This window comes from Microtus oregoni, unplaced genomic scaffold, assembly GCF_018167655.1.
Source record: "Microtus oregoni isolate MIOR12 unplaced genomic scaffold, Mior012 000011F_ref0000422, whole genome shotgun sequence".
NCBI classification, from domain to species: Eukaryota; Metazoa; Chordata; class Mammalia; order Rodentia; family Cricetidae; genus Microtus; species Microtus oregoni.
Window position 1 is genome coordinate 11,668,167 of NW_024543070.1, and position 22,256 is coordinate 11,690,422.

The following is a 22,256-nucleotide window of genomic DNA, read 5'->3' on the forward strand; positions in this document are numbered from 1 at the left end:
AACCCCTTGTTTTGATTAGCCATGGCTTTTTGTGTTTCCATGAGGATAAGGGCACCATTGTGGGAGTGTAAAGACCAGTAATCCTGGGTTGGAATCTCAGATCTCCTGTACTCTTCATGCTAAGAGCAGTTCGAGATTTGGTTGCCTCGACGATGACCAGAAATATCTCCTTGGGTGTTAGCTGTGAATGATGCAATAATATAATAGCAATAATATGGCTATGAAGACATTAGCATAATGCATTGGCATGCTCAGTGAGCTCCTTTCACATGGGGGCCGATGTGATTCTGAGGGAAGAAAGGCTTTCTAATGCCATGGCCTGCCCTCTCCTCAAATACATATATATACTAATGTGACTCTTTGTAGATAGATCAAACGTGTGTCACTCCACACGCTTTAGAATCTCTCTTTGAATATTCTAGGCCCTTTGTGGAGCCGTCTGCATGGAACACGGTTCCAGGCCAACACAAGGATGATTTAGCCCCAATTATCAAGCAGTCATGACTCCTTGGGACTGTTTGTTTTCCATTTTAATAATTACCTATTGAAGCAGCACTGACTAAGCTGTGACATGACAAACCAGTGTGCCCCAATTAGAGCCCATTATGGGATGGATGCGTTAGTGCTCCTGTGCTCTCCTGTGGTGGACACGGACTCTGCGGCTACTTATTTGCCTAATGAGGTGGAGTTGGGAGCCTGGCAGATGGGAGGCTTTTGACAACATTTATTTCAAAGGAGCTAAAAAACTTATTTCAAGGAGGCATGAACATATGCATACACTGCTAAGTTTGTGGAGATAGATTTATTTCCTTTGAGCATAGTAGTTAAAAGCTGTTTGCAGACACACACAAAAAAAAAAGTTCCAGGCTTTATTTTAATAAACAGCTATCACCTTCTAAGCCCTACCGTGTTGTAGTAATAAGGGCAGCGGGGCTGCTAGCTCAGTCGGTAGAGCATGAGACTCTTAATCTCAGGGTCGTGGGTTCGAGCCCCACGTTGGGTGCCATTTGTAGTAATAAGGGCGGCAGGGCTGTGTCCCCAGCACCCCGGCTGCCTGGCTAGCTTATGCCCGAAATAACAACACACAAACTGTATTCATTTAATCACTGCTTGGCCCATTTCTATCTAGCCTCTTCTAGGCTAATTCTCACATATTAATTTAGCCCATTTCTAATCATCTGTGTAGCGCCCCTAGGTGCGCTTACCGGGAAAATTCTAGCCTACGTCCATCCTGGATCGGAGCTTCATCGCGTGCGTCTGCCTGGGAGCTGGGAGCATGGCGTCTCTCTGAGGCGTCTGCTCCCGAGAGGAGAGCTGTGGAGTCTGAGCTCACTTCCTCTTCCTCCCAGCGTTCTGTTCTTTTTACTCCTCCCACCTATCTTCTAACCAATGAGGGCCAAGCAGTTTCTTTTTATTTAACCAATGACCTTCCTCCATCACCGTGTACACGGTACAAAAACAAACCCAAATTGCTGATGAGACATTGTTTTTAGTCTTGCCTCCATTAAACAACCACACTTGCTTGCCAGGCCCTATACAAAGGCACCAGGACCTAGTAGCAAATAAGAAGTGTGATTCTCTCCTGACTTTACCATGTACTGTATAACTCAGTGAGCACCTGCAGACCATGGTGGGAGCAGAGAAAGGGACACGGGGTATTGACAGACACATTGTAGAGAGGCCGGCATGGTCTGTGTCAGTGAGAATCCTGTGGAAGGATGAATACTCTGAAGTATAGGGCAGCTTTAATTATGGGCAAGAGAAGAAAGAAAGCTCAGGAAAATGCAAAGGCCCTGCAGTTGGAGTGAACTCACAGAGCTCCGGGCACAGAAGGGAATAAGATGGATGTTGACACAGGAGATAAAGACCAAAGGAACAAGATAATGCTTTAAGTCCCTTCTCTCATGACACACATATTGCCCCTCTTGGCTTCACTTTCTTTCATCCATTTATTTATTCTTTGATCCAGTCAACTAACAGATTAAAAAACGATTCATTCAAACCTACAAGTTCATGTTGCTTCTGTTAGGCACAGATCCAGCCATGAGTAAGACACAGAGCAGACCCAAAGAGTCACAACAGAGATAATACCCAGATGTGTAAGCAAACAGTAGAAGGACATCATCCTCCATTAGTGTCTAGAGCCTCAGAATTGTCCAGAGGAAGAGCAGAAGAGAATGTCAAGAGAAATAAAATACACACAGATGCCCAGAAAGCCTGGGAAACTCCCATGGGCTCCTAAAGGTTCCCAGTGTAGACCATGAGATCTTAACTGATGGAAATGAGCGTAGAAAAGTCCTCCCCAGCTCTTATAGGTTTGTGGCTCTGTCTTAAGGGTCCTTGGATTTATCTTTCACTAAGAGTTATGGGAAGCATTTAGGGATTATTGGAGGGTTAACTGGAACTTCAGATTTGTGCTACAGGGGATGGTGCATGGAGAATGGAAAATTTGCTAAGGGGCCACAGGAGGAAGCATGCTGAGACGTGGCAGTGGCCTGAGTTGAGTTAGTGGCTACATGAGTTGAAGACCTTATCAAAGGGCAGCTGCTATGTGGGTCTATGCTACTGTGGATGAAGAGAAAGGGTAAGGTTGGGACTGTTCGCAGAGCTTCTTGATTAGAAAACTAAGGAGAAGTGGACAGCCCTCAAGAGACAGAAAGAGAAATGATCTGCTCTTCTCTTTCCAAGCAAGCATTAGCTACTTTGACCCTTTAGAAAGGTTGTCTACACTGCAATCTGCTCCTGAGCATCTGGGACCAAAATCTGTTTAACAAATATCAGAATTATTTTGACTACAAAATTTTGGAGAAATAATCAACTCTTGAAAATCGGATAGGAAGCAGTTATTGACAGTGGCATGTCTTTACAGGATGATTGATCAGGGCCTTAAGGGACAAATGACACGTCACTGGGGAATCAATGAAGGGATGAATAGTAGGAAGATATTGTTGACAGCAAGCACAGTAGTGCAAAGTTCAAAGTTCCTCAAAAAACTAGAAATGGCCCACTGGTTCTAGAGGATAGGGCATAGGTAGGAGGAGGCATAGAAACCCAGAGATTCTGGAGGGGGCTGATTACAGAAGCTCACAAGATGCACCCACGAGCCTGACAAATTTCAGGCCTGCAACTGGCAGTATCTTTCTGTAGAAAGTAAATAGAATCCATTTATTACAGGAAATTCCAGCCTAGAAAAAGCTAAATTAACTTCTTTATGACAGGAATTCTGTCTTTTGACGTGCATTAGACACCTCCAACAGAAGCCGCATCATAGGGCTGTGGTTGTTGTTTCTTGTCTTGTGGGGTTTTTATTGTTGTTGTTGTTGTTGTTGTTGTTGTTGTTGTTTGTCAACTTGACATAGCTTTGACATCTAAGAAGAAGGAACCACAGCTGAGAAAATGTCTCCACTAGACTGTCCTCTGGATAAGTCTGTGGAGCATTTTCTTGATTGATGTGAACAGGCCCAGCCCACTGTGAGTACTGCTATCTCTGGGCAGTTTGTGCAGTGATGTATGAGATATCAAATGGAGCAAGCCCTGGGAATCATACCAGTGAGCATAGATCTTCTATAGCCTCTGCTTCCAATTCTATGCCCAGGTTCCTGCCTTGGGTTTCTACTCTGACTTTCCTTGATGATGGAGCATGGCCTGGAAGTGTAAGATGAAATAAACCCTTTCCTCTCCAGGTTGCTTTTGGTCATGGTGTTTTTATCACATCAAGAGAAACAGCAACTATAAGATCATGTGGGGTGATTGGTTTTATTGTATGGTTTGCGGGGTGTCAATTTCTGTACCTATTTTACTACACACTGATGATACCTCAAAAGACATCGATAATTCTGTGTCTTTGGGTTTAGGAAACTGTTATAGGCAACGCTTCAAATTAGAGTGACAGAAAGCCAGATCTGTGTTTCAGAAAGATTAGTGCTAATTTAGTGAAGAGAGTAAAGTGGGATTCATAAAAGATCGACTCAAGAACCAAAAGAAGTTAAATAAGAGAACAAGAAAACAGATTCATATAAGCCAAAGCTAATTAGGATTCTGTTGTGGAAACAGACATGTCCACATGCGTGTGTGTGTGTGTGTGTGTGTGTGTGTGTGTGTGTGTGTGGGCAGGAACTGTTGGGGGCTCTGTGTGTGTGTGTGTGTGTGTGTGTATGTGTGTGTGTGTGTGTGTGTGTGTGAGAGAGAGAGAGAGAGAGAGAGAGAGAGAGAGAGAGAGAGAGAGAAACAGCATGCATGTCTGCGTGTGTGCGCATGTATGCATGTGTATGTGAGTGTGTATGTTAGTGGGCATTTTGTATGTCCTATTTGCGCTTGCAAAAATGAAGGAAACTTTATCAAGAGTACTTTTTTTAAGTTTTGTGTCTATGTGGGATGTGAGTGTTTTAAGCTCCTACTGTATTTGTGAAGTCTGGTGGGATGTGAGTGTTTTAAGCTCCTACTGTATTTGTGAAGTCTGGTGATCCTTCCGATATGGGATTCCCTTCTGGATGCTATGATATATTTCATTACCGTTGGTTAATAAAGAAGCTGCTTTGGCCTGGCAGAGCAGAATAGAGCTAGGCAGGAAAAGTAAATTGAATGTTGGGAGAAAGAAGACAGAGTCAGGGAGATGCCATGTAGCTACCAAAGGAGACAGACACCAGAACCATAAGGTAAGCCACATCCTTGTGGCGATACACAGATGAATAAAAATGAGTTAATTAAGATGTAACAGCTAGCTAGAAATACACCTAAGCTATTGGTAACTAATATAGTTTCTTTGTGATTATTTGGGTCTGGGTGGCCAAAAAACATAATATGGTCTCTGGTCAAATCCTCCTGCCTACTTTGTGAGAGATTTCCAGTTGGCTGCCCACTGGTTCAGTACACTGACTTACAGAGAACAGATAAACATTGCCTGCTATTCAGTGTTGATGGAAAGCAGGCTCCTCCCTTGCCTGTTGAATTTTGAGTCTGGGCTCTTCATTCTATCATGTTTTCTCTAAGCTGGGGCTAAGCTGGGATTTGAAGAATAAGATCTGTGTGGGTTTTCTTAAAGCAGTAGAAACATTTAAATTAGAAGGAAAAGTACAAGAGAGTATACGAAGAGGGAGATAGGAAAGGTTTAGCCAGCAATTCGGACAGTGTTGTTGCGCCAAAGATGGTAATCTGGTAATCACTCTCTGAGTTCTCCTGTCCTTCAAGGCTGGGCCAGCTCCACGGTCTACAGCACATTCAGTAACATAAGTCCTCCTCACACACAGCATGTCATGCTTGACAACACATTCTGCTTTTGCCGTCTTAAAATCCCTAATGCTTTGTGAACAGAGAACCTTGTGGTTTTATTTTACAGTGGCTCCGGCACATAACAGTCTCAGCGTGGCGGGCTGGTACCTCGTGCATACTTTTTACCCGCTGACACCCTCCTCACTTGGGTAAATGCCTCTAAATCTTTACGCTGTGGAGGTTCCATCACCTGAACATACATTTCAAACCTTATCTCTCCCATCAAGGTGTGAGCTCCCTGCCAGTGCCTTCAAAGGCTCGTGGTAAGCACACAGCAAGCGAGGCACGTCTGGTGGCGGGTGAAGACCCGCCTCCTCACAAACCCACTCACACCAGCAATTTCATACTGCTTAGTCCTGCAACTATGGCTTTGAGCAAACTTGGAAAAATAAAAACAGTAAGAGTGAAACAATTCCAGAATGAGAACTGGACAAGTGAATTAACCCGGCAATGACAGGCACAGAGCAGTTACAGTTACCCGTATATGATGACGAGCGCTCACTGTTACTGGATGTGTTATATGCCGTGTGCCGTTTTAGACTATGCAACCACTCTGTGACGTGACTGCTGCTAACCCTTTTGCAAATGAAATTAAAAACAAACATGATTATCACCTCACCCACAATTACATCAAAGCCAAGATCTGAACTCAGAACCAATCAGGTTCTCAAAAGCATGGTCCTTAAGTTTGCCTCTTTTATCTTACCTGTCTGAGAAGACTCAAATGGAGTCTTGTAGCTTTACCAGCAAGTGTGGCCTATGTGATAACACTTTTATTCCTCCCACCCAAGTGTGCCCAGCTGGCAGCAGGCTTCGAAACCTGCCTTCAACCTCATACCTTTCCTTGGCCTGCAGGCAAGTTTGTTGTTCTTCTCTACTATGTAAAGCAGACTTAGTGAGTCAGCATTTGGAAGCAGTAAGCACCCAAGCTTTGTCACCCCAGGTCCCACCACCTCACACACCCAGGGAAGGAATCCAAATATTGCATTCAGTTCTCCAAAACGTCTGCGATCCCCACGTGTTCAAGCCATTGTCCGGGGAACCTACGCTACTTTTCAGATGTAAATCCATACTCTTTCATCTTTATCTCCAGTTCAGTCCTTGTGGCTCTGTCAGATGCCAAATGGAAATTGCAGGGTCTCTATTTGAGGGAGGTTTAATATGATTATTTTCCTCCTGCGTTTATTCCATAAATATTTATTGAGTTTAAAATATACACAACCTTGCTTGCAAGTTCAAGGTGCACATAGCACTGGGATTCTGCCTTCTTTTGCTTGCCACACCAGTGTCCTCACACTGAGGACAGCAGCCTTGTTTGTGTAACACCTTGAACCCTTCACCATGTTTCTGACATGCTGGGCAAAATTTGTGATGTGGTCCATCCTGTGGCCTCTAAAATTGCCTGTGGTCAGCAGTTTTCTGCTTAAGGTGAGGAAAATAACAGACTATGGAGGTGTGGGAAGGGGTATTTGGGGCTGGTTCCCAGTAAACAGAGACTTCCTGCTCAGATCTCTCTCTCTCTGTGGACCAGGAAGATTGATGATCCATGATCCTCTTCTACAGCTCCTTTGTGGTTCAGAACAGGGCAGAAGAGCAGGCAAGACAAACCAGTTACTTTGTAGTTTTATTTAACTGGGCCTACTGATTTGGGGAATTTTTTTAATTTTTTAATTAAAGTATAATTGCATCGTTTTCCTGTTTTTCTTCCTCCAACTCTTTTCATGCCTCCCCCACCTCTCCATCTCTCTCTCTCTCTCTCTCTCTCTCTCTCTCTCTCTCTCTCAATTTTATGAACTCTATTTTCTAATTGTTATGATACACACACACACACACTCAAATATATAGATGCTAACTGCTCAGTTCATATAATATTACTTGTATGTATATGATTTTAGGGCTACTAAAAATGTGGTATATATACACTTTGTAATACTTGTCAGTCATGAAAGTTATCAAGCATCCTAGTGGTGGAGCCTAGAAGACATGCTAACTAATGTAATACTTCGGGCCAATTACTAAATCACTAGGTAATCTGGGCATGTCTCTCCCTTTCTCTATAGTTCAGTTTCCTGTCCACAAAATGATGATGGGCCAAACCTAATGGCCTATAAGCCCACCTTCCAACCTGAACCTTGTCAAAAGAGTATTTCACACTACCGAGAATTAGGCAAGCTGTAAAATTTGGAAGAACTGTCCTCAAGATTACCCTAATTCCTGGCATCAGCTACAAATAGAAGGTCCCAAATTAACCCCAATTTCAATACTTTGTCAGGAGAATTAGCAAAACTCATTGAATGCTGTCATAGACACGGTTCCAGCTCGTTATAGGGAAAAGTACATATTAAGGTCAACCAAGGAAGCATTGTATTGAACATGATCTGGAGGCATCTCGGGCAAAGCTTCCCTTGTTTTCAGCATATCACCCTACTGTCATCACTATGACAACCTGCCCAGGGTACCATCAACCTCCAGAGCTTTTCTAAGCCTGGTGGTCGGGCTTGCCATTGGAACACCATTGCGCAGGTCCCATGGGCATGACTAAGTTGTTAATGATTGCCACAGAATTGGACTCAGTAACTAGGTGCATGGAAGATCATGTGACCCAAAGCTCCCAGCCCAAATCAAGTAATCACTGTACTGTAGTTGGTTCTACCCTAAGGTGCCCTGTAGCTGTCCCCCAACCTAAAGTACGAACTGTTCACATGTATAACACAGCTTTACCTCCTGCAGCTTAAAGAAAGGGCCAGCTTCTGTTGGGGCTAGGTCAAATGTTACGTTTTACTGTTCATTACTTTGTCTTAGGGTTTCTATTGTTATAAAGACACACCACGACCATGGCAACTCTTATGAAGGAAAACATTTCAGTGGGTGGCTTACTGTTTCAGATGTCTAGTCCATCATCATCATGGTAGGACACAGCAGCATGCAGCCAGCCATGGTGCTAGAGACAGAACTGAGAGTTCTACGTCTTGATCCAAAGGTTATAGGGAAATAACTGTGTGCCCCTGTGCCTGGCCTTAAGCATCTGAAACCCCAAAGCCCGCCTGCACAGTGACACACTTCCTCCAACGCCACACCTCCCTAATAGTGCCACTCCCTATGAGACAAGCATTCAGACACACAGGTTTGTCATTCCTATTCAAACCACCATTCTTTAAAAACACACACACTTGGGTGCATTAGAAGGCTGGGATATAGTTCAACTGTCATTGGTAGTTTGTTTGCCTAGTATACCCAATGCCCAGGATTAGATCCCCAGGACTACATAAACCAGCCATGGTAACACACAACTGTAATCCCAGCACTGAGGAAGTGAAGGCTGGAGGGTTAGAAAGTCAGAGGTCTCCGCTATAGAGTGAGTTTGAGGCCAACCTGAGCTGCATTAGACCTGGACTCAAAAAGTGAAGCCAAAGACACCTTACCGCAAACACTGGTTCTCAACCTTCTTAGTATTATGGATCTTTAATACAGTTCTTCATGTTATGGTGAGCCCAACCATAAAATTATCTTGTGGCTACTTTCTAACTATAATTTTGCTACTGTTATGAGTTGTAATGTAAATGTCTGTTATGAAGAATCTTTGATATGCGACTCTCAAAGGGATAGAGACTCACAGATTGACAACCACTGCTTAGAGTAACTAACAAAGCAGGCACTGTTGTGAGTGCTAAGTATAGGGTACAAGGAATTCCCGACTCCCCAAATATCATTCTCTCCTTGTATCGTAACCAAAGACAGACCAATGTATACTCTCTGTTTGCACCACGGGAATAGAGGATTGGTGGAGGATTGCTGGGTATGGCTTTATTTATATAGAGGAAACCACCTTAGAAAGGTTGATTCCCCAAAGAAGTGAATCCCTGAGTTATGCTAATACCTGATGATGGACTTGAGATCAGAGAGGAAACCAGATTCAAAGGTTCTGGAGTAAGAGTATTATCCCTGTGATATTTAATGAGCAATTAGGATGACCCTATGTCAGTGGGGGAGTTGGAAATATTTGGTGGTACTTCAGAGAAGACAAAAAAAAAAAAAAATGGAACTATAGCCAGAGCCAAATCCTTCCACATCTCAAGAAGCTTTTGGTCCAAACATATAGGAACTTAACAAAAGGCTTTGAGTAGAAAAGGACATGGAATGATCTACATTTTAAAGGACTGACTTTGCTACAGGGAATAAACTATGGTAAACTAAGGACCTGAACCTTAGCTTTTAATAGGATCAGCAGTGAAGAGCTTGTATCTCAGCACCCATATCAAGTGGCTCACACATAATGTCCTTTGACTCCAGCTCAAGAGGTTCTGATGCCTTCTCCTGACCTCTGTGAGCACTGCATTTATGCGCACAAATCTGTGCACACACACACACACACACACACACACACACACACTTAAAATCTTAAAAATAAACCCTGTGCTGGTGGAGCAGGCTGCTTCAGGAGGCCTGGAGAGTGGCTCGTGTTGAAACACTCTTGGTAACTAGAGCAGAGCAGCGTGGGCAGCATGGCATAGCAGCTGGGATAGTGAAAATTGGTCAATTACAGATACATGTTGAAGTTAGAGCTGGCAGATTTGATGGGAAGCATGCGGGGAAGAGAGGAACTCAGTGACAGGAAGTGGAGCTGGCATAGCAGGCAGCTCTAAGGATGGAGATGTTGCATAGGCACCCAGGGGAACGTCGGCTCAGCTGCTAAGATTAGGGGAGAGGTCCATGCTCAAAGCTCAGATCTGGAGCTACGAAATCATCTGGGTGCTAACTGAGGAAAGAGCTGGGGATGTGAAGTCCAGGACTCTGACCTCTACAAGTCAAAGCAATGAGGAAAACCCAGCAGGTGTGCCTCAGAGCTAACATCCAGGCAGCTCAGAGGAATAGAGGGCAGGAACCAGAAGGGAAAGTACCTTGAAGAGAAGGCTGTGCTGCTGCACACTTAAAACTTTCCCATAGCTGTCTCAAAGGCAGTGAAGCACCAAATTCTAGACGTCATCAGAGAGTCTTCCATTGAGCATGTGACCACAAAATTCTGCTCTCCAATCTAATCTACGAAAGCCCTTGTTGTTCTCATATATGAGAAACGATGCCTGCGCCATAACAGTTTGGAGATAAACAACCATAAAAAATCTTTTTTGGGAAGACATCTGCCTATATTGGGTTTTGTCTCCCAGCTGAAACTGAAGCCATAGGTGTTTGGCCAAGCAGTTGGCCTATTTGATGGGTAACTGCCAGAGAGTAACTATGGGTTATGGTATGCCAGGTAGGTACGTTTACAGTTTTTGTATTTGGTTACTCTGTTCATTCAGTTTGGCAGTTCAAGAGTGAAATGAAAATTGCATTCAAATAATCTTAAGTAAAAATTTATGACCATACATATTTTTATATTTTGATTGTATAACCTGAAATAGTTTTGAGGGTCATCAAATGTTATATCCAGTCCTTAGTAGAATAACTGTTTCTGAAAGAATATGTAAAAATGCTTTTCTGTCAATGGAATGACATTTTTGGGAGCAGTTCCTCTACACCTTTGCTGTTCAGTCTGGGAAAACCCTAGCATATCTGGTTACTTACCCCTAGAACTATAGCTAATTTTGAGACATTTCTAAATATAAACCTTTTTTTTTTCAAAGATTGGTACAAAAGAAAGCTAACTTTGTAGTGAATCAAATATTTTTGTATTGATTGCATGTTGAAATTATATATTTTGGAATGTATTGAAATAATTGTATTTTCATAAACTAGGCATTTAAAGCAATTATTAAAATGAATGACTTCTGTTTTTCTAAGCTTTTCAATGTGGCAGCAGTCAAATTCATGACAAATACTTGTATCACTTTTCTGAGGCTCAGTGCATTGTGTGCACACTGATCATAGGCACCTTTTCTTACAAGTTTCTTCCGACTTCCATGAACAAAGGATGATCTGATCTTTCCAACACAAGGCTTTGGCCTATAAAATACTTCATGTAATCAATTTATTTTTTATTTTCTATTACTAGAAAATGACACATTCTAAGAGTTTAAGGGTTTTTATTTTGTGGTTTGGTGGTGGTGGTGGTGGTAGTTTGTTTGTTAGGGTTTTGTTTTGCTTTGTTTTTGACAAAAATACCAGGGCAAGAGGTTTATAAAGATTCCACATAGCCATGTCATGTTCACCTTTTTGTCTAAAACTGGCAGCAGCTTACTCTGCTCTTTGCCATTTTTATGGTAGAACCTTAACAACTACCTTTACCGTGAGATGTTCTGGTAAGTCTGAAGGACACAGCTCTCACTGGGAATGCCAGCAGTGATGGTGGCAATGGCTTGTTACTCATCCTTTAGGAAGAGCTCTATTCAGATGTAACTTACACTCCATAAAATCTAATGTTTGAAAGCACCGTACTCATCAGTCTTGGGGATCATCGGACTTGTGTAAGCATCTGTGTCCTCTCTCTAATTTTAGAACATTTTTGCTACCCTAAAAAGAGCTCTTGAACCCAGTAGCAGATCCTACATCCCCTCCCCCACAGCCCCTGATAGTCACTAATCTATTTTCTCCCTACAAATCTGCCTACTAACTTTTCAAAATGGATTTTTTTGTCTGGCTTCTTTCACCAGCCATAGTTTTTGTTAAGTTTCATCTGTGACATGGCATGTATCAATACTTCACTGCTTTCTCTTGCTAAATGCTATTGCAGTGTGTGTGCAAGTGTGTGTGTGCAAGTGTGTGTGTGTGTATGTGTGTGTGTGTGTGTGTGTCCATCAATCAATGGGCATTTGTGTTGTATCCACTTTGGGGTTATTTTGAATAATACAGCTGTGAACATTCATGCACAAACCTTTTTGTGCTTTCCGTTCTTTTGACTGTGTATAGGTGGTGTGGCAATCGCTGTGCCCTGTAAAATGGCAAAGGTTTGAGTAACTGTGACATGCGGTGTGGCTACACTCTGCAGTCCCAAAGTCCCAAGGATTTTATCACATCCTCACCAACCTCACAGTTATGACTTTCAGTTGACAGAATATTCACCCTGATGAGGTACAAATCAGAAATCTAGAGGCAGGTAGTTTAGAAAAGAAACTGAGGAGATCCCATTGCGACCCTTGCTACTCACCTCCACCAAGCACAGTGGTTAAGGGCATGGGCTTCAGAGACCCAACGTGGCTGAGCCAGACTCCTATTTCTCTGACAAGTCCCTTCTTTAACGCTCTTCTACCTTCAGTAAAATGGAAATTATTATAGGGCTTAATTTAGGAACTATAGAGAGTATTCAGTGAGATGGAGAAAATAAAGCCCTTTGCACAGAGCCTAGTGCCTATGCTCATTAAATGTTAACCATCATTATTGCATCAAGAACTCAATAGTTGCTCAATATGTGAAGACACCATCATTTGTGCAACTAATTCTGTTAATGGATGCTTAAGTTGTTACCCACTCCTCAAACAAGACTCTGAGAAATAACTTCATGTCTAAGTTTTTTTTTCTTGAACCTTACCTTATTTTCTAAGGGTAACTTCTATAAAGTGATATTTTTGGTACATTGTTTTAGATCTACAAGTTGTTTTTCAATATATTCTTCTTTATAAAGTATACTAACGCTTTGCTTTGTGTATGATAAGCAGGTGCTAGACAGTGCCCCCAGAGCTGCTTAACTGGTTTTGGAGATCATTGCTTGTACTTAACAAATATGATGCAAATTAAAACTACCCTGTACAAGACAGCCAGTATTAACTCCAGAACCACTGATTGAGAACAGTGTAAGATGATGTTTTCTCTTTGGCCCTCAGATCTGGGCTTTGGATTTTGTGCTTTGGTTCTGTTTTCATCAGCACCACAGTAGACAAGAAGAGGAGCTGCCAATGAATGTTTTTGTAGATATTTTTGATTCACACCTAGGCTTATCAAGGCAAGGGTGAAGAAACTATGGGGCCTGGACTGTAGAAAAGGAAGATTCCTGGAGAGTGAGATTGACCAGCGTTTCTTACACTGTCGGGTGTAGGAACCTTCCAGAAGCAATCATTCAGGAGTCTACCATGATAATGTCATAACCAACTTGAAAGGAATCAAAGGATTCATAAGATTTCTTCTGATAGTCAGGCAGTGGTAGCACATGCCTTTAATACCAGCACTTAGGAGGCAGAGGCAGGTGGATCTTTGAGAGTTCAAAGCCAGCCTGGTCTACAAGCTAGTTCCAGGACAGCTAGGACTGTTAAACAGGGAAACCCTGTCTAAAAAATAAAAAAATTCTGATAAATATGAGTAATCTTTTTGTTAAAAGTAAGAATTTAAGAGTTGTTTAATATTGTCATAGAAGTTCCTTAGATAATGGAATGGTCTGGAATTGACTCAGTTTAGGAAAATAGTGTTGAGAAATAAGACAAAACTTAGAACAGATAATAGGCGAGTGCAAAGATAGCAAGGAATAGGCACAAAAGAGTAGGAACACAGGGATGCAATAAAGATACTTCAGCAAGGGATGGGTGCAGAGGGGTGGGTGCAGAGGGGTGGGTGCAGAGGGGTGGGTGCAGAGGGGTGGGTGCAGAGGGGTGGGTGCAGAGGGGTGGGTGCAAAGGGGTGGGTGCAATGGGGTGCAGTAAAGATACTGCAGCAAGTGGTGAGTTTCTATTGATCTGCTAATTGCTAGTAATTGTTTAAAGACTGGATCTCACATTTAAAAAATAACAACTTGGTGTACATAGTTATTCTAAGAAACTTATTATTTCTTTGATATAACTGTCATCACAACCTATTTCAGGTCTTATACCACCATCATAACATCACTTGAGACCCGACTGGACAGAGATGTGCATCCTACACATCTTGGTCCCAAGTAGTCCCTAATCTGAAGTCCATACAGCACTGGGAGGGCCGAAGACTTTTGTAGCAATTCTTTTTCTGTTCTGCCAGTCAGCTGACATGGAGACTTCTTATTAATTATTAAAGCTTGGCCTGTAGCTTAGGCTCGGTCCTAACTAGCACTTATACCTTAAATTAATCCACTTATATTAATCTATGTTTTGTCATGTGGCATTACCTCTCTTCCATCTTCTTCTCTGTGTCTCCCACCCCTTAATTTTTTTCTCCTCTTCCTTTCTCTCCCGAGAAATCCCACCTATACCTATTGCCTAGCTATTGACTGTTCAGCTCTTTATTAAGCAAGTCACAGCAGTATATCTTCACACAGTGTACAAAGGTCCCACAAAAGGCTTTGTTTTCCTTTCCTAAGTGAAATGCCATACTAAAGAATTACTCATGGAGGATTACATGCTGTAGCATGCACAAGAAAGAATTACAAACTTGCTTGACATTCAGGAAGTCAGTCTCTGGGCAGCCAGCGCTTAAACCACCTCAGAGAGTAGGGTGGACATTGGGTGAGTGGAATTCCTGGAAAGGAAATCCATGGGATTCCTCCATTGAGGATGTGTAGTTAAATCTGAAGCCACAGAGGCACCAAGAAGGAAAAGTCTTCTTTCCTCACATTTATATCAGCATTATAGCTTGTAGGCTTCTTTTGCAAGGTGCTAAAATATCATCTATATTGCTTCTAGCTGTTCATCAAGACAACCAGAGATCATAACACTCTGGTTTCTAGGTCACTTGTGTTCATGGGGCAGACCGACATGTAGTGTGCCTCTCGGCAGACAGAGGTCTCCATGAAGGACTGTGGAGAGTCATCATTCATCTGGAGAGGTCTGGCTTTAGTCCAAGCCTGGACCAAGTGCTTCCCTTACATTGTCTCTGAAGCCACTCCACAACCCTGGGTAGGAACTGCTAGGGCTCTGGCCTGCTTTGTAGACACAGAGGCCCAGAGATGCAAAACTGCTTGCTGAAGCTCAAAGAATTCATAAATGCCTGAGCGGGGGTACAAACTGGGACTGCCTGACACCTTAAGACTACATTATAACTCAGGAGACTGGAGTGGATCAAAGGGTTTAACAAAGTTGTGGTTGTTTAATGTGGGAAGGGCATAGGTTGCGCTCAAGGGTCTCAGTGTGTGTCAGAAGCACTAGCCTACCTGGGCAAGCAGGGAGAGTTGTGTTGGGAGAGGAGACCAAGGACAAGGGTGAGGAAAAAAAAAGACGTATCCACTTCCTGTTGTGCTGAATGGGGTAGCATAGGAGTGCGGTGTACTTGTAATTGGCTCTTTTTATGTAGACTCAAGGCTGAATTAGGTCAGCCTTTCCGAGCTCCCTCTACAACCCCCTTTGGAGCTTGTGGCCCACTACTTAAACTATAAATTGGATGCTAAGGTCCGTGATGATGGAGACTAACTAGCCATCTCACAAACTGACGTGTGGACTCTCCATCCTGGGTCCTCGCCTGGCACACGAGTGTGCTAGAAATCGACGGTGGTAATACGACAAAACAAAACGAAACCTCTAAGCAACAGTGAAGCATTCTTTCCAGATGTTATTTTATTTTATCTTCACAGAGGTTTTATAAAATTGATGCCATTTTTCTCCCTAACTTATAGGTAAGAGAATCTGTGGCTCAGTGAGATTGTGTAACCTGCTCGCAGACACAGGAGTATAATAGTAGGTAGATGAAATAAGCTTTCCCTGATGTCACCGCTTGATACTTGATGTTATGCTATGGTCTGTCTATTTGAATATTTTATTACATTGTGTGTGTGTGTGTGTGTGTGTGTGTGTGTGTGTGTGTGTATGAGAGAGAGAGAGAGAGAGAGAGAGAGAGAGAGAGAGAAAGAGAGAGAGAGGAGAAAGAGCACGTATAAATGTGAAAGTAAAAGGATAGCTTGTGGAGTCAGTTTCTCCTTCTACTATGTGGGTTCTAGAGATCAAATTCAGGTCATCAGGCTAGGGTGTGGGCATCTTTATCTGCCGAGCTATCTTTCCAGCCCCCTTTCAAGGTGTAGCCCATGCTGGCCTTGAACTTATGCTTCTTCTGCTCCTAGCCACCACACCAGTGGGCTTGATTATAGGATGTGGCCCACCTCAAAGCTCACATTCTTCTGTGAAGAAAGGAACTTTGTTTCATATTGTCTGTACTCCCAATATTTAGACCAACGCTAGCACATATCAAATGTCTAGTAATTTTTAGTATACATACATGTAGGACTGAATGGGAACAATTATTCCCCTAGCAGCAGGAGGTATAAGCTAGAAAACTGCAGGCTGACAGTAGATTGTTTCTGCCTGATTTTTGTCATAGATAGAGGAATAAAAGACTAAATACCACTAACTATATTCGATAGTTTACTTATTTACTCAATGTGTATTACCATTCAATAAGTATAAGCGAGCATCTCTAAGCGGCAGATAACCTGATATTAGAGACATGATGAAAATATTTGGCGATAATAATGATAAACAAATGCTGGAAAATAAAGTGTTGTTAAAAAGGCAAAAATAATTGGAAAAAATAGTAGAGGTCTATAGTGTGATCTCAGTGACGAAAAACAGCCTTCCATAACTCTGAAGTCCACTTAATGAGTGGAAATGTAAGTCCTTCTCGTTTGCCTTCCTATGACTTGTGTTTTTTGTGTTGAGGAGGGAATGCAGGCAGAATATTGCAGAACATACCAAAGGGAAAATTTAGTTGACTCAGAGGCTAGGGGAAGGTTGTATTTCTCATGGCTTACCATGGAAAATTCCTCACACTTAATCTGACCAATAAGCCTGATCCCACAACATCATGCAGCTCTACATCATACAACTCTATTCCGATCCAGCCCATATTCTAAACTGACAAGGCAGTGAATTTCCCAATAGGTCCTCAGCCCTGCTGTTGTACGCATTCTCAGATCGTTTCATATGAAGGCAAGACACCTCTGCTCCCTGATGCCCTGAGAAATGGACTTATCCTTTTCCTTTGCTTTCTTCTGTACCACATGCCAGTCTCCAAGAGAAGCAGAAAGGTGTCCCTATGGGAACCCTGCAGCCTTGGTGAGGCTCCCAGCTCAATGTGCAAGAAGCCAGCAGTAGAACAACCATGAAGCAGATTGCACCAACTTATACCAATTCTCATCTGTCACTTAAATTTTACATGTGGCTTCTGAACAAAGAGTCAAACGAGCATGTAAGATTTAATAACTACATGAAACTAAAATAGAATCTACTGGAAGCCCACCTTTCACCTCCTAATTGCAGGAAAGCATTTCGACTCCCCTCTTCCCCAAAAGATGCAGTTACTTTCTTGGGGTGGAAACAATATTATTTTTCACCCACCAGACAACATCTATTTTTTTTTTTCCTTTAAAACCTAGTGGCAATTCCCAACCTCAGTTAAGGACTTGTTTTCCCATTTTTTTTTAAAAAAAAAAAAAAACTTCAAATACTTCTTTCTAAATTGTGTTACCCGAAGCATTCATTGTATGTATATAATTAACTCACAGGTCCCTCAGGGCCCATCTGGCTAAACTCGTGGAGTTTAACTGAGCAAGACATTTGCTGATATCTCTCCCTACAGTGACACTCAGAGAAATGCATACTGCTTCCTAAGGAAATCAGAGAGAAGTTCTTTTCCAAATTGTTCTTCTCCTGGTTTGGACTGCTCTGTTAAATTATTTTGTTTGTTTCGTAACAGTAACAAGCTCATTTTCTTTCGAATGTGGAATTTGCCATTTAGGGAGGTGTAGGCTGAGGAGTGGATCCTGCCTTTGCTCTGAGCTGAAGAAGACAGGTCTTTTGTATGTGCCATTAGATTCTTTAAAGTCTATACAGGTAGCAGTGGCTCTCGTTGGTCCCGGTCTTCCTTCTGCATTCAGGGACCTATTATGCTGAGGGCATACGGTAGACATTCTGAAGAAGCTACACCTGAGCTGAGAAGCCCCTGTATCTGTCCAAAAGAAAACTTAAAGGGCTACAGAGAGTGTGCTTCTTCAGTCGTAGTATATTGACCCATAACTCAGCCTGTATTATATAGACTACGTCTCTGACCATATAGACACTGATGCATTTCCGAACACCAACATGTTAATGTTAGACCACTTGGAAAGCAATCGGGCATGATAGCAGTCTCAAAGTTCTGGCCCCTGTTCTGCTCTCTAGTCCTCGCGGAGAGGGCTAATCTTTGAATAAGCTCCTTTTCCAGCTTTCTCCACGTTTGGTGCTCCAGGCCTCTCGCCCTTGAACTTCAGTAAGGGCAGTCTACTTCACATCCCGTAAGCAAAAGGGACCTAGATGTGGACTTCTACCCAAAGGAAGCTGCTTCTAAATGCAGACCTGAATGAAGTGCAGGCAGGTGTCTGGAGCAAAGCAACGAGCTAAGGGTCTCTGAGCACAAGCCCTGTGCCACCCTTGGCTACGTGGCACCAGAGGGGAGAGGTTGAAATAGCGCATCCACAACCACTCCCCCCCCCCACCCCGCCCCGTGAACCTGCAAGCTAGCCACTCGCTGTCCAGGTGTCCTTGGCTGCTGCATGCACACTTCTGCAACAGAGAGCAGTTGAAGCCTCTGCCTGGACTCCCACTGCTGCTGGGGAAGAGTCCTGGGGCTGCTGACGCGGTTGGGAGGAGCCTCGCCTTTAATGCACCAGCCGCCTCCAGCCTCCTGCAGCAGGAGCAGCAGCAGCTGCGAGTGCGCGCCTGTGGGTGTGAGGTGGAGAGCGCTGGCGCTGGCCACAGCGCCCTGCCTAGCTCCCTGCCAGCTTTCCTAGCCCCCGCCTGTGGGAGCCGCCCTCCCGTGGGACCAGCACCCTTGTCTCGGCAAGGCAAGCCTGAATCCTGCCCCTGCCATCTCGCCACTGCAGTGTGGGTCCGGAAAGGCACCATTTTGTCGCGGCTGCCCGCTCTCCCAAGGGAGGAGGGCTCTCTTTTTTGCATTTTGAAGCCACTGCCTACCAAGGGGAACCTGTTGGGCATCTCCCCAGCCCCGCTTGGGAGTGCCTCCTGGGCAGTCGAGCAGGACCAGACCTCTTGTGGGGGACCAGGGCTTCCTGGTACCCGGAGGCAGAGGAGGCAGGCACAGCATCCTCGCTGGGAATTGGAGCTGAAGTAAGCGCACCGTGCGGGAGGAGCCACCGCAGCCGCGGAGAACGGAGTGGAGGAGGTGACAGCTCCATTGCCGGGTTTTTATTTTCTTCTCTCTCCGCCTCCCCGTCTCCTCCTCAGGCTCGGACCATGGTGCAGTCCCACTGGCTCCCCTGCCCCCCTCTCCTGTGAGACTGGCTGCGGGGTGGGATCATGGATACTTGTCTGCCGGCTTCTGGTTCCCACGCAAGTAAGCCTGCTGTCAATGGAGGAGGACATTGATACCCGCAAAATCAACAACAGTTTCCTGCGCGACCACAGCTATGCGACCGAAGGTAATGCCAGCTCGGCCGCATTCCGCCGCTGGGGTCGGGTGCAAGTTGCGGATAGCTGTGCTTCGCCCAGCGGCCAGGCGCCTAGTGGCAGAGACTCCTCCGGTCTCTGGGGCTGGGGCTGGGGCGGAGGCTCAGACTAGGCTCACACCCGAATTGCCTAGGGATCAGCATATCCATCGGGGCTCTGTGACTAGAGCCCCAGTTCAGCAGCAGGTGGACCAGGTGCCCCCGGGAGTCAAAATGGCCTTTAGGGATTAGGCTTTTCAGGGCGCGGCTCCCAGGCAGACAGATAATCCCAAGGAAGCAAATGACCCCTTCTTGCCCTAAGATGCTTACAGGAATCTTGGACTGAGGGAAGAAGGGAGGGGGCCAGTGAGACCTTGAGCCACCCCTCTCTGGGTATAGCGAGATACCATGGCTCTCCGTGGCTGCAGTGAGTAAGGGCACAGCTTCATATCTTGCCCATTCATCTCTCTGACTCACTGGCTTACCTGCTTAGACAATCACAACCCCCAAAAAGCCCTTTGCAAAAGTGGGGGAGCCCTCTCCCCCTGGAAGTACGTTAGCCAGAAAATTTTTAAAATGTAGGAGGGGAATCATGTTCCGCGGCGAGCAAACGAGGCTGACACGTGGGGCGAGCAACGGGATCCGTGGGGCCTTTAAAAATCACCATTATGAATTCTGCAGCAGTACTTTCTGCTGAATCAACAGCCAGCAGAAAGCAGGAGTATTCAGCAAGCTGAGCTTTGGCAAGAGGTGAAATTGTGCTCGCTAGCTCTCTCTCTCTCTCTCTCTCTCTCTCTCTCTCTCTCTCTCTCTCTTTCTCTCTCTCTCTCGCTCTATCACCAGCCTAAGCACTGGGCAAGCCTTCAGGGAAAGTCAGCAGGTGGATAGCACCCTTCCTTTTGTGTCCGAGACGTTTTAGTTTCATTTAAATGACACAACTTTTGCATTTGAGCTTCATTTTCTACCTGTGGGTCTTGGTTTGGCAACTAATACAAAGCACTGCATTGTCCTATGGTAATAGCCCAGCCCGTGTGAGAAAGAGAGTGTGAAGGTGCTTAGGGAAAAGGTCCCGGGGCATCTTAGCCGGAGGTGATTCTTCTAGAATGCTGAAATCTCTGTAATGCTTAATCATATCAGAAGAATGCCAGAGAAAGGCAGGGGTTCAAATAAGAGTGCCAGCCTGGGGAAAATAAAAAGACACATGTGGGGGGAGGGAGTCATGGTGCCACCCTCTGCAAGCATCTCTGGAAGTTTAGATAGAAGAACTCCAAGTGCTATTAAAAACACCTCCTTCATCACCATGTCTGGGGACCATCGAGTCCACCATGTCTGTGGTACCAGATGCCCTGCAAGCCCTGAGACCCTGGGGATGAATTTTAAGATGAACCACTCATCCCTGCCCCATGATGAATACCATTGTTGCTGGTTTTTTGAAACTATTTCCACAGCGGCGGTGTGATGTCAAGTCTTTGTGCTTTGTGACTGAGTGTAACCAGGTAGCATATGACATCTAGGCTTTCCATCCACCAGAGCAGCCAGCCTTGAGTCTGTTAGCTTTGTGGTGAATGGAGAGCTTTCTGTGTGTGACTACAAAGAACGAAGGTTGCCTTCTTTATATATCCTATATTACATTGGACAGGCAAAAGGAAACCTAGCAAAGTGAGAAGGTGACTGAGCCAGGTGTATAGGAATGTCATTTGTGGAAGGAGGAAGTTTAAAATGATATTCTTTATTGTTTCCAGGGTCTTGAATACTACCTTTGTACCTATTTAATTGCATGTTTTTTTAATAAATTCTAATTCTGGATGAAACATTTGAGTTTGTATAGTAACAATGAAGCATGAGCTTATAGAGCAGAGCTTTTGATCTTTTCTGGTGTATATAATCAGTCTCTCATAAATGCCTGTACCTGGTCTTAGTGAAGAGTTGGGAAGAGGGGGAAATGGAATAAAAGCTTGGTGGTGTAAGAAACTCTCTCTAGTCTTGGTTTATTATTTTTCAGTTGAGCTGGACAGTAGAGAAGGAACCTATCTGCCCCTTCTAATGAACATTTGAGGAAGTGCCAGCCTGCCCCCAAGAGAGCACCAGATCCAAGTCTTCTCCCCAAAAGTTCTTTTTCTTCTTGACAATTTAAACCTACTTACTGGTGGATTATCTTCTTCATCCTTTAGTAGATAGTATTTCTCTGTTTCCTTTATTATCTCTCTACATTTACACTTCTACATGCTCAAATACAGCAGACTATTTTCCCCTAAACTCTCCTTCATGTTTTCTCTGAACCCCAACCCCCACCCTGCTTTGCTTGGATCACCCCACACTGCAGTGTTCTACAGTGTTCTATTTCAAGCTGAAAGGGGTTTGCTGTGTAGTTACTGTGAAGGACTCCAAGCTCAATTTGCATTGTAAGTGGTAGCTGCAGGCAGGCTCATCTGACTAAGAGCGATGCAAATGCTATGATCTTTCTCTCTCTCTCTCTCTCTTTCTCTCTCTCTCTCTCTCTCTCTCTCTCATCTATCTATCTATCTATCTATCTATCTCTCATCTCTCTCTGTCTCCTTTATGGGCCATCAAGATTACTACTCTCTCCTACCTTTTTCTGTCTTTCTGTCTTTCCTTGCTTTCTCAAGTCAGGATCAGCATCATCAGGCATTTTCTACTCCAAACACTCTTCTGAGATTTCTCTGTGCATTTCCACATATCCAGAGTGGAATGCCAACTGAAGCCCCTGAGGCCTGGAGATGTTGCTAGT

At 44.1% G+C, this 22,256-nt stretch overlaps 1 protein-coding gene across 3 annotated transcripts in view; it reads left to right on the plus strand.

Annotated features, from left to right (window-relative positions):
- LOC121453633 (serine/threonine-protein phosphatase 2A 55 kDa regulatory subunit B beta isoform) overlaps window positions 1–22,256 on the plus strand; it is a 401,554-nt gene that overhangs the window by 133,402 nt on the left and 245,896 nt on the right. Inside the window, exons 1-2 of one of the 3 annotated variants that reach the window (XM_041660533.1) lie at window positions 18,744–19,190; window positions 19,308–19,501. The exons of 1 other annotated variant lie outside the window; for it this stretch is intronic. In XM_041660533.1, the coding sequence (XP_041516467.1) occupies window positions 19,432–19,501 (70 nt within the window). In that variant the 5' untranslated portion in view covers window positions 18,744–19,190; window positions 19,308–19,431. Of the gene's footprint in view, window positions 1–18,743; window positions 19,191–19,307; window positions 19,502–22,256 lie in introns of those variants that run through there. One more of the 3 variants, XM_041660531.1, reaches the window with a different exon arrangement.